The sequence below is a fragment of the Lotus japonicus genome, chromosome 1 (assembly GCF_012489685.1).
Source record: "Lotus japonicus ecotype B-129 chromosome 1, LjGifu_v1.2".
Taxonomy (NCBI): Eukaryota; Viridiplantae; Streptophyta; class Magnoliopsida; order Fabales; family Fabaceae; genus Lotus; species Lotus japonicus.
In genome coordinates, this window is record NC_080041.1 from 36,210,294 (window position 1) to 36,221,792 (window position 11,499).

Below are 11,499 nucleotides of genomic sequence, written 5' to 3' on the forward strand. Positions count from 1 at the left end.
AATATATTTAAAAAATTAAACCCTAAAAGCAGAAGCTGAGGAGGAGGAGCAGGAGCAGCGTGCGACGGCGTGTTTCTTGGAGCGGAGATGGAGAAGGAAGATAGCAGGCTGAGGCACGTAGTTTCGTTTGAGAGGTTAACGGAGGTTCAGTTCATGGCGTGTTTCCGGTTCAAGCCATGGTGGATGGCGCAGAAGATGAGAGGGGAAGCGAGATTCTGTTAGAGACGCGGCTTCTGTTGGTTGAAACCAAAGATGGATCCCACATGGAATCCGATCCTCTACACCATGTTCCTCCCTCTCGTTGGAGGCTCATTCAGAGCTTGTCTTCAGGGGAACCATGAAAACGACGCCGTCGAGCTCTGCCTTGAGAGCGTAGACGCCGATACTAGAGCGGAGGCTTTCTCCCATGCTCTGTTTATCAGCGCTGAGACCGATCCGTTTAAAACCTTCCACCTTTCGCCTCCTCCTCCTCCTAATTATTTTCTTCCCTTTGCGCCTGGGAGCGAGATCCGTTTAAATCATCTTTTTTCATAAATAAACTCTAGTACATAGGCAACTTTTAAGTTGTAACTTGTAACCCCATGTGCTGTGTCTTTCTGCGAGCGGCAAACGTTCTAATGATGAAGAAAAATGAATCTAATTTCTTATGTACCGTCCCTAGAATTAAAGATCTTACTCTATCTATAATTTACATATAAACAAATTGAAGAGGAACAGAATGCTCACATTTTGGCTAAAACCCTCTCTGCCATAATTTCTTCAGTTTAACATCATATTCAAAGACAGGCTGTTTGGTGTCACCGAACTGTTAGTGGTATGGTGCAATATGAAACACAGACAGTGATTGAACAAAGCGCAGAGAATTTTTTAAGAGAAGCTTTCATGTTTCAACCCTGCAAATGCAATGGACCAAGAATTTTTCAACAAAAGAGGTTCGAGAAACAGATGCATAAACAAATCCGCGAGAAGATACAGATAACAAAAAATACTAGTCAACTAGAACCTGCTGGCTCATGAGTATTTCCACTGCCACGTTAAGATCACCATCAGCAGCTGCCAGTGCCACTTCCACCTACGTCTGAAAGCAGCCCAAGACAAGTGCATAAGAAACACAAAATTGAGCTGTAGGTTTTAATCTACAGTTTATGCTCATACATAATAAACAGACAAAATATTAAGTATTAGTTCAATAGTAAGGAATCAAATAGAGAAATATCACAAATAATGAAGTCAATGAGAAAATTGACCATAATCAACATTTTAAAACAAGTTAAGTAATTGACAAGTTCACCAATTGAAAGAAATATAAACCTTACAAATTGCAATTCTAAAAATACATGATTTCGTTGGTAGTTGGTACAATAACCTGTCTCCAAAGATAAATGTCAGAAGAAGTAAAAATGATATCGTAGGGATGTCTTTGTGGCTTTTTTAAAAATATGGAAAAACAAAAGGGATGCAATGACCCCTCTTGAAGTGCTCACCTTTAAAGTGTCATTGTGAAAACGTACTCTGAGTGACATGCCTAAAATCAATCGAAAAGGGGACAGAAAAGCACCTACAACTACAAACATTCCAAGAAGAAATCGTGAAGAATCCTTCATGAATTAGATACCTGCATGACCTGCATGATACGCGGCGAAATAAATGATTTTGTAATTTTGTTATATTAGAAAGTGATATATTAAAATAAAATAATGTGATTTTGTCAAACATTTTGCAGCATCATAACTTATCCTTTTATTTGGACAAAATCACATTAAACTCAACATGACAAATTCTAATTTCGTCATTTATGCATTGATTTTTTCTATTTGCATTCAATCTTAATTATTGTTGGATTACGTTGTAAAGTACATATAACCAAATATGCAATTGTGGCTGCACATCAAAAAGAGAAAATAAGCAGTTTCATTAACGGTGTTAAGAATATCTGAAAATCATCTTGCAAAATCGTTATTATATTATATAATATCTTAAACTATCTTAGATGACCTCATAAGTTGGTATTCATATCTAAATAAATTTTCTAATAAATAGCCATTAAAACTCTTGAATTATCGTAAAATTTATACTTCTTTCCACTTTAATTTTAACAAAGGCCATTTTATATACATTAGATATGTTTAGTATATAACTGATGAGATCATTCTCTCGCGCTTTGGTAACTACTTATCATCATGTCATGTTCCTCCACAAAATATACAAAATTCAAACTCCAATATCAAGAACCGAAGAGAAGAGCTCACCTTGAAGAAATATACTTATCAATCTCATTCTTCTTCTCAGGACCATAAACAGACCATCTTTCATCAAATGCAGTACCATCCCCTTCTTGTACTTTGATGTTTGCATGGTGTGCCATGAATTAGAAAACCTGCTAGAGCCAAAATCACAGTAGTATCATTTTAAAAAATCAATCTGATTCGTTATGAGGATTACCTTGAAGCAAACCAGCATCGTTACCTTCAAAACATTTCAATTTCCAAAATACCTTACCACTACCATCCACAAACTGAGGCTCAATCCTCGTAGCATCATAAATTTTCCCTACAATATTATAAAAGAGAACAATGTTGAGTGCAAACCGTTACATTAGAAGAAATCTTAATCTCTTACAAGACATAAAGTAATCATATATACACACATTTTCTATTTTACCCCAACTAAGTGTGTGTCAATTTACCAAATTAAATCTCACTTTTCTTTAAAAAAAAATAGGAAATTTAAATCAACTGAAATTGAACAACTTACTAACAACATTTTGAGTAAGTGAATGCATGCTATCATGTGAGAAAAGAAACCAGATGTGAAATATTAATAGCATTGAAGATTAATAGTAAGTCATGCAAATAATTAATAGAGTCTACAAGGAAGATTACGAGATACCAACTCATGTTTGTGCCATGTGCAGCAGATATTAACTTAAAGAATGAACTTGAATAAAAGATATAGCATATAAACAACTCATAAACATCGCAACATACTTTTAGGAATCCTGCCCTTAGCCTCGAGCATCTCACTGTGAGCTTGAGCAACTTCAGTTGTTAACTTCAGGACAACAGCATCTTGCTCTGTCGATGACCCAGGATCCCCATTTGAATGAACAGTTTTGGCTGTCTCTTCCAGCAAATTCTGTTTCAAGCTTTTCACCAGTAAGTGACAACATAAAAACACTTTTATGAACACAATGTGACAGTCAAACGAACCCACATGCAAAGAACAGACCACCTTGTTTCTGGTAATTACCTTTTCCTTCGCAACCGCAAATAGAGCTTTGGCTTCTTTCCTCTGCTTCTCAATATTTAAATTTTCCTTTTCAATATGACTCCTCACTTTCCTGAACATATTAAGCAAGTTTCAACCACTTTAAACAAGATCAAAACTAACAGCAGGAAATAAAAAGAAAAGGCTCCATAAAGATAAGTAAAAAAAAAAAAAAGCATATTCTATTTGAGTTTGAAATACTTACTCTGAGTTAAGAACTTCATCACAGATGAAAGTTAGGAGTCTAAGCTTGTCACACAAACTCAAGTTACAATACCCAGAGAGGCCTTCATTGAGCATTTCTACAGGGAAATCCTTGAGCACAAGAGGAGATTGTAAAGCTAAATCCCCCAGAGCTTTCAACCATGAACAGTTCCCATCTACTGTAGTTAAGGATGGAGACCTACAGCAAAGTGATGTAGATAACATGCTTTAATCAAAGACAAAAAACACACAAAAAATGAAAAAAAGAATAAAAAAGGTAAACTGGATCAACTCATGTCCTGAAGCGGTGCGGAGCAGGGTCAAAAGTCTAGTCTGGAACTCAACAGCTAAGGTGTTCTCTCCACTGCGCAAGTTTTGTTTGCGAACTAGTTCTCGCAAAATAGTCTCTGCTTCCCCTTCCTCCATGTTAAGATCCTGATTTCACAGGTAAGAAACCTCGGAACACTTGAGATAACAAAAAAGAATGAATGCAGCCCCATTAAGTATAGAACGAGGATTATTTATGCAACAATACCACCATTATATCTAGAGAATTTAGTGGGTCTGGATAGAACTAAATAATATCCACCAAACAATCAAACATTCAATTAAATGATCAAGTACAAAATAAAGTGGATTTTTCGAGGGTCACTTTAGTAACCTTTTTCAAAATACGTGTGAATTTTTGCCGAAAATAAAGCCCTTTCAAAGCATAATTAAACAATAAACAAATGACTGAAAACATCTCATTCATTAATTTCTCAAAATGTTGAGTGCATCAATTTTATTATGCAAAAGTAAACTAATGCCCTGACCTTTCCTGAGCCCACAACACCCGATGGACTTTAGGAAGGTACCAAGCCCTAGAAAAGAAAAAAGGAACTCGAGCTCACAATCCCCAAAATACAGACACAACTCTCACCCGCCCGACTCAGAGTCCTCTAGCATCGAACGCTGCGTCAATAGCATCCTAGACAAAGGTCCTCATCCTCTGCTAGGCTTCTTACCTTTTTTTTATCCTACAAAATCTCTCTCCTTTCAAAATTAGCACACAAATGGAGCAAAATATAAACCACTAAGATAAACTGAAAACTCACACACAACTTACATGCATGTGCTACAGTAGCATTTGCCCCGGCACTTTGGGCAACTCCAGTCATCCAACAGAACTACCTGTGGTGCTTCCTCCCCATATCTAATTCAACAAAATAAAATCCACAGCACATCGAAATATGCATCACTTACTTATGTACCCTTAACAAAATAGAATAATTCTGAAAATTAATATGATATTGAAAAGAAAACCACGAATATTAAAAACAGCAAACAACTTATTTTGAAAATTATAGAACTTAACACGACTGTAATAGAATACATAAAACACAACTTTCAAATCAAAAGTAAGAAATGATATACAATTAGAAGACACACACACATGGTTAAGAACATTACAACACGACACATCTATTATTTCTTGTTCACATCTGAGTCTAACCTGTTTGAAAGGCATAAACGGCAAAATCTTATTACACAAGGCTTGCCATTTCTCAGATTCTTGCACGAAGCAGCGACGCCCTGGATTTTTCGCCGGCACTGGAAAAAAAACAACAAAACAGTATCATAAAAATGAACTTGAAAATTAAGAGCAAAGAAACACACATATTAGACAAAACAATCTAATTCAGAGATCCATCCACAAACACCATAACCCTAGAACTCCATCCAAGGTTTTAAATTGCAGTTGTGGTTGCGATCTTAATATTGCAAAAGATCACAACTACAGTTGCGATCGCAATCTGAGACTTGTCAGATCTGTATGTAACAACCACAATCGCCATCACACAGACCTGAATTTTACAATTGGTTCATCTATCTGCAAAAGTTTTCATTTTCACAGAATTCCGACCTACCCTTTATATACCCACTTCTGGATTTTGGTTTTTAACAGCATTAGCCACAATCCAGATATGAAAAATAAGCCATTCATAAAACTCTACAAAATCGAGTAAATAGAAGAAAGCTTTAATTTTTATCAACAGCATTCAATCATAACAAGAAATAACAAAAAAGGGGTCAATTCAGTGAAGAAATTTAAAAAATTCATTACTTGGTGGCATGTTTTTCCCTTTTCCTGATCATCGATCCTATTTCCCACAGCTGGAATCCCCCCACCAGAGTTGTTGGCGGCGGTGTTGACAGGCGGAAGAGCAGACATGGTTAATGAAAGAGCAAGAGAAGAATCGCGAAACGAATGAGTTGGTTTGAAGAAATGAATGCTGGTGGTGGCTTTATAGCAGCAGCAACTCAGGAAAACTTTGTCCTTATCCAGATGCAGGGGAGCGGGAACTGGGAACTAGTGTTGAAAAATTGTGGGCAAAATTATAACATTGCAATCTTTGGAGGACCTATATGTGATTTCAGAGTGAATAATCGCGTCTATTGGAATACATGGAAATATTTTGAATAGAATGAATGAGCGAACAATTAAGGGTGAAAAATCGCGTCTGTTCTATCTTGTTTTGGTTTCAATCATACAAATTTCTTAAATCAATCCATACCATATAATGTCAAGTTCAAATCTACCATATGAAATCTATAAAGCATCAATAATCAATAATATTGAGGGTGATTGAAATCATAGGAAGCAGAAGAACAAGTTAGCAGAATGATACCTCGCCGATAAGAACAAAACGTTGGTCCATCCAGAGTGTAGGAACCTCATCGGAGGTCGACAGAACGAACCTGTTGCGGATGGGAGCGGCTGAGGCGGCGAAATCATGCTGGGGTTCCGGTGGAAGTGGTTTCCGGCACGGCGAAGATGAAAAGGAGGAAGAGCATTTTTCATTTTTTGTGTTGGGAGTTTTTTTTGTTTCCTTTTTAAAAACTGATTTTCAACTTTAAATTAGATTCGTTCATTGTTTTCAAAATCGAACGGCTGAAAACTTGTGGAAGATTAATGATTTTTTTTTTCGAAAATGAAGATTAATGATCTATTTGGGTGAATTTTAATGGATGCATTTTCAAAAAAGAAAAAAGAATTAACTAGAAAAAAAAAATTTTTTTTGATACATCGGAAAAGGACAAGAAAAGCGATTAAATAACCCAGAGTGAGTCCCTCAGTAGAAGGACTTCCAGTTCTGGGGGAGGAATCTCCACCATCTTATGTTCTGGTAGAAGTAATGTGGATCCACACTTTGCAAGCCAATAGCTGCATCATTACTTTCCCTATTGCACCAGGATAGTTCAATTCGCCAATCTCTACTAAGTAGCTCACGAATTTCCTGCAAAATCATTCCATGTATATGAGCCATGGACCTGGTCTGATCTTGAACACACGAGACAAGTTCACGACAATCAGATTCACATTGTATCTGTCGCACACCATTGTTCCAAGCTAGTTTGAGGCCATCTGCTAAGAAAGCACTTCCATCAACCCCTGCTGAAATGAACCCTTGTACCCATTTCCCAGCCGAATCACGGAGTAGCCCTCCTCCTCCCATTCTAGCAGTCTCTGGTAGGTAACTCCCATCAGTGTTGAGTTTTAGAAACCCAGTTTGGGGTGGTCTCCAACCTTTATGAAGCATCCCCTGGCCATTCTCAAACATGTCATGTTGCAGGAAGCGAATAAAATCATCATGGTCATGTTGCAGTTTTCTCCAAGCAATTTCCAGGGGCCAGGGTCGATCATCCAAGACCATATTACACCGCCATTTCCATATCCCCCAAATTCCAGCTAGAAATCGGATTGCATGACTAATACGTCCATGGAAATGAATCCATTCCACAAGGTCTAGGTTCCAGAAATTAGGCCAGCTCCACACACCCAATCTACCCCATATTTCTCGGGAATGAGGGCACTCCCTCAAGCTATGAATAATATCCTCTCGAGGCGCCGAGCATCGATCGCACGCTGCCGACGTTGCTAGGTGGCATTTCACACGGTTTGAGTTAACCGGAAGAGCATCATGGAGACATAACCAGGTAAAAATTCGAACCTTTTCTGGAATTTTAAGCTTCCAAATCCAGTTCCACCTTTCCCCAGCAACCTGTATCAATTTCTGCTCTTGAAGCCACTGATATCCCTCTCGGACTGAGTATATCCCTGCATCAGAGCAGTTCCAAGTCCACATGTCTGGTCTGTCTGGAGCCAGCTGCGGCACAATCTTAGTAAAGCTATTCTCCACATCCTCTGGCAGCATGGTCATTATGCGGTTGAAATTCCAGTTCTGGTTATGAATTAAATCCTGTAAACAGATGTTTGTATCGGAAATGTGTACAAAGGGGAGGCGATCAACAATTTTCCCTTGCCCAGTCCAATCTGTGTACCACATTGAGGTTTTTCCATCCCCCAGTCTGTATTTGAATCCATTATGTAATTGATCTCTTGCCTTAATAATTCCCTTCCAGATTGGAGAGGCATTATGACGAGCAGGAACACTTAAAATTGAATGGCCTTGCAAGTACTTATGTGTGAACGTTTGAACCCACAGCTTGTTTGAATTCTGCAGGAGGTTCCACACTGCTTTGCCAAGGAGAGCAGTGTTATGGTCCGCCATGTCTTTTACCCCGAGTCCTCCAGTTTCCTTGTCTTGCGTAACCGTACTCCATTTGACCAAGTGCCAACCCCTGTGGCCATTTCCTCTCGACCAAATAAACCGTCTCATGGTTTGGTTAATACTGTCAATGATATTTCTGGGAAGCCAAAACACCTGCATGGTGTATGTGGGAATCGACGAAATTACTGCTTTTGCAAGGCACACCCTGCCCGCCAAGTTGAGGAGATTGGTCTTCCAGGAAGCTAACTTCCGATTAATATTTTCAATCAGATAGTGAAATCGATTCTTGTTATGTCTTCCCCCTGACAAAGGAAACCCCAAGTATTGTCCAAGGTCATGGACAAAGGGGATAGGAGCAATACTACGGATCTGATCGCGGATGATGGCAGGGACTCGCTTCGAGGAAAGTGCCTTGGACTTGGCCATGTTAATTTTCAATCCTGAATTATCACAGAATCCTTGGAGAGTGTTAGCCACCAACTGTACTTGGTTAGATGAAGCCTGGCAAAAAAGCAAAACATCGTCAGCAAAAAATAAGTGGGACACCGGGGGGCCATTGGGAGATAGCTGAAGTGGTTTCCAATCACCACGATCTACCAATTGATGAATTTTGATAGATAGTCTCTCCATACAAAGGACAAATAAGTATGGCGAAAGCGGATCGCCTTGGCGAAGTCCTCGCCCTGGATGAAAAGCTGGTAGCCTGGATCCATTCCAAAGCAGATTCAGTTTGATGCCACGAACACAATACATGATGAGATCTACTAGTTTATACGGGAACCCGAATAAATGCAAAGTCTCCTCTAGGAAATCCCAAGAGATGCTATCGTATGCTTTTTCCAAATCAATTTTGAATGCTAAGCTCCCCTTACGTGCCTTGGATGTGTTCATATGATGGATAATCTCTTGAGCCAAGAATGCGTTGTCCATGGTTCCGCGACCTGGAAGGAAGCTATTCTGCATGGGGCCAATGATTCTGGACATAATAGACCTCATTCTAGTAACAATGACTTTGGTCAGGAGTTTGTAAGTGACTTTGCATAAACTGATAGGTCGTAGTTCTTTTACCGTGGATGGGCTGTCAACTTTAGGAATTAGAACAACTAGGGTCTCCAACAAGTGGTCTGGAACTGTCCCTTTCTCAAAAGCCTCCGCTACCATCTTCCACACAAAGTCACTAACAATATCCCAATATTTTTTAAAGAAATACGGTTGGAAGCCATCAATACCAGGAGCTGTGTAAGAATCCATGGTCATTAGTGCACGTCTAACCTCTTCTTTGATTGCGGGTTGTGATAGACGCCTTTGTTCTGCCGTTGTCACTTGAGGCATACTTGCATGATCAAAATTGCTCTCCGACCTGGTTGGACCAGCCGCGAACAGGCTTTGGAAATGGCTTTGAACTTCAGTTGCTAATCTGTCTTGGTCAGAGCACCACTCACCATCCGCTAGTTTTAGACGATGTATTTTGTTTCTTTTTTTGCGGATCACTACATGGGCATGAAAGTATGCTGTGTTGCGGTCACCAAATCGGACATTATTACCTCTAGCACGCTGAAACCAAAGTAGCTCCTCTTGTTTGAGTAGATGCCTATATTCACCTTGAAGTTGAGCCTCCAACTGAGTCAAGGCCGAGGTGAGCATGGTATTGAGTTCCCTCTGTACTCCACGCAATCTTCCTTCAACCCACCTCTTTCGACGAAGTATATCCCCAAAAGTTTCCTTATTAAATGTTTCCGAGTCCTGCCTTACACATTCTAACTTGGACATGATGTTGTCCTCCCCACGTTGCCAGGCCAATTCCACAACGCGCTGGTAGGAAGGATGCCCATGCTGCCAAGAATTTAAAAGTGCGATTCCCGCTAGTTCCTTGGTTTCTAGCGCTGTCACAATGGACCAAAAGGGGACTATGATCAGATTGAATCCGTGTGAGAACCTCTACCATTGCATCTGGGAATGCAGTCCTCCAGTCGACATCACACAGGGCCCGATCTAATCTCTTGGATAAGGTGATTCTATTATTATTTTTTCTAAACCAGGTATATTTGCCACCCACCATGCCCATGTCTACCAGATTACAGCTCTCCAGGACTGCTGCAAATCTCTGAGCTCTACTAGGGATGAATTCCCCTCCTCTAACCTCAGATGGTAGGAGGATTTCATTCATATCTCTAACCAATAGCCAAGGAATATTGATTGAGTTACGAATATGGGTGAGATGTTGCCAAAGCACTTCACGTTGGGCTGGTACAGGAGAGGCATATACAGCGCTACAAGCCCAAGATAAAGTATCCCTCCAAATTTCAAAGGTGATCACCTGGGTATGTAGCTGAAGGAGCCGTACAGAGAGGTTGGCATTAGAACGGGTCATGACCCAAATCCCTCCACTGAAGCCAACTGCTTCTGAGATAAATGAAGGGGAGAATCCCATCGTGTTCCAGAAACGAGTAGCTTGGGAATACTGGCATCGCGTTTCAAAGAGTAACATGATGTCTGGCTTTTTATTTTGAATCAATTCTCTGACAAAGAGTTGTCCTGTATCGTGCAATGCACCTCGCACGTTCCATGATATAATTCTTACGTCTTCAAATCCAATCATTAACAACAGATTGATTGGAGCGGGGTTGGACCCCCATGACCCACTTAGGTCAAGCGTGTGTTGGTTGGTCACTGGGCTTGGGAGGCCCACTGTTCTTATTTGCCAATGCACTTGTTTTTTTTTTTCCAGTTTTCCAACAACTGGAAAAAAATTTAAAAGTGATGAAAAATGATAAGAGTTATAATTATAATTATCATGAAAGTCACATTTGATACGACTAAATTAGCTTTAGTTGAATATTTTACTTTTAAAAAAGATAGTATTTATTTGATTTTAATATCAGTAATTAAACTTTTAATTCCTTTCCTATAGAAAATAATTAAATTTTTTTATTTTTGAAAAGACATTTCCTATTTGATTTTTTTTTATCATGTTATAATTTTTGAAAATACGACGTCATATTTTCCTTGCAAAGCAATGAATATTATTAAAGGCATATTTTTAAAATTAATATTTTTTAATTTAATATATCTCATTAATATGTTACTTTTTTTCTTTTAATATTTTTTTTTGAAAGTGATATTTTGTTATTAATAGATATATGTAAACTTAGGTTCTCTCTAATATGCATCACTTTTAAAGTGGTGTAATTTTACACCACCTAACTGGAACTTAACATAGTTGCTAAAAATTTAAAATAATTCTTTTGAAAGTAAAAATTTAAAATAACTTAAAACCTAAATAAATAATTATAAAAAAAAATTGTCAGTTATTTTTCTAATCTAATAAAATAGTGAAATCATCAATATCAATATCAATATCAATCAATCAATATCAATCAATATCAATATCAATCAATATCAATATCAATCAATATCAATCAATATCAATGTTCTGAAAACCGGACCGGTCATTAAACCGGTGAAGGTACTG

The 11,499-nt window shown here is 38.5% G+C and overlaps 2 protein-coding genes across 12 annotated transcripts; both read right to left on the minus strand.

Moving 5' to 3' along the window:
- Nucleotides 1-621: 621 nt before the first annotated feature.
- LOC130734568 (uncharacterized) lies at nt 622-6,349 on the minus strand. 11 transcript variants are annotated; one of them, XM_057587042.1, is made up of 14 exons: nt 6,144-6,347; nt 5,579-5,824; nt 4,967-5,064; nt 4,580-4,666; nt 3,764-3,906; nt 3,473-3,670; nt 3,250-3,340; nt 2,988-3,135; nt 2,467-2,550; nt 2,250-2,380; nt 1,485-1,624; nt 1,317-1,366; nt 1,004-1,078; nt 622-893 (listed from the first exon to the last, which is right to left on the minus strand). In XM_057587042.1, exons 4-10 carry the CDS (start codon nt 4,583-4,585, stop codon nt 2,313-2,315), a joined length of 738 nt encoding a protein of 245 aa, XP_057443025.1. In that variant the 5' UTR covers nt 4,586-4,666; nt 4,967-5,064; nt 5,579-5,824; nt 6,144-6,347; the 3' UTR covers nt 622-893; nt 1,004-1,078; nt 1,317-1,366; nt 1,485-1,624; nt 2,250-2,312. The 11 variants fall into 11 exon arrangements, with proteins under 11 accessions (XP_057443025.1, XP_057443031.1, XP_057443027.1 ...); XM_057587048.1 differs by having other exon boundaries at nt 2,250-2,377; nt 2,495-2,550; nt 5,579-5,876; XM_057587044.1 differs by having other exon boundaries at nt 1,485-1,615; nt 5,579-5,876.
- Nucleotides 6,350-6,587: 238 nt separating this feature from the next.
- On the minus strand, nt 6,588-10,458 carry LOC130734228 (uncharacterized). Its single transcript, XM_057586574.1, has 2 exons — nt 10,107-10,458; nt 6,588-9,910 (listed from the first exon to the last, which is right to left on the minus strand). Exons 1-2 carry the CDS (start codon nt 10,456-10,458, stop codon nt 6,588-6,590), a joined length of 3,675 nt encoding a protein of 1,224 aa, XP_057442557.1.
- Between the last annotated feature and the right edge of the window lie 1,041 nt (nt 10,459-11,499).

Excerpts from the sequence above, each read along its gene's own strand:
- LOC130734568 (XM_057587042.1), bottom strand. Across the intron at positions 3,671-3,763 it reads CGCACCGCTTCAGGACATGA|GTCTCCATCCTTAACTACAG; the intron begins GTTGATCCAGTT and ends ACTTTGCTGTAG. Across the intron at positions 3,341-3,472 it reads GATGAAGTTCTTAACTCAGA|GAAAGTGAGGAGTCATATTG; the intron begins GTAAGTATTTCA and ends TAATATGTTCAG.
- LOC130734228 (XM_057586574.1), bottom strand. The coding sequence starts at position 10,458 with ATGGGATTCTCCCCTTCATTTATCTCAGAAGCAGTTGGCTTCAGTGGA. Across the intron at positions 9,911-10,106 it reads TGCAGCAGTCCTGGAGAGCT|CGCTAGAAACCAAGGAACTA; the intron begins GTAATCTGGTAG and ends CCATTGTGACAG.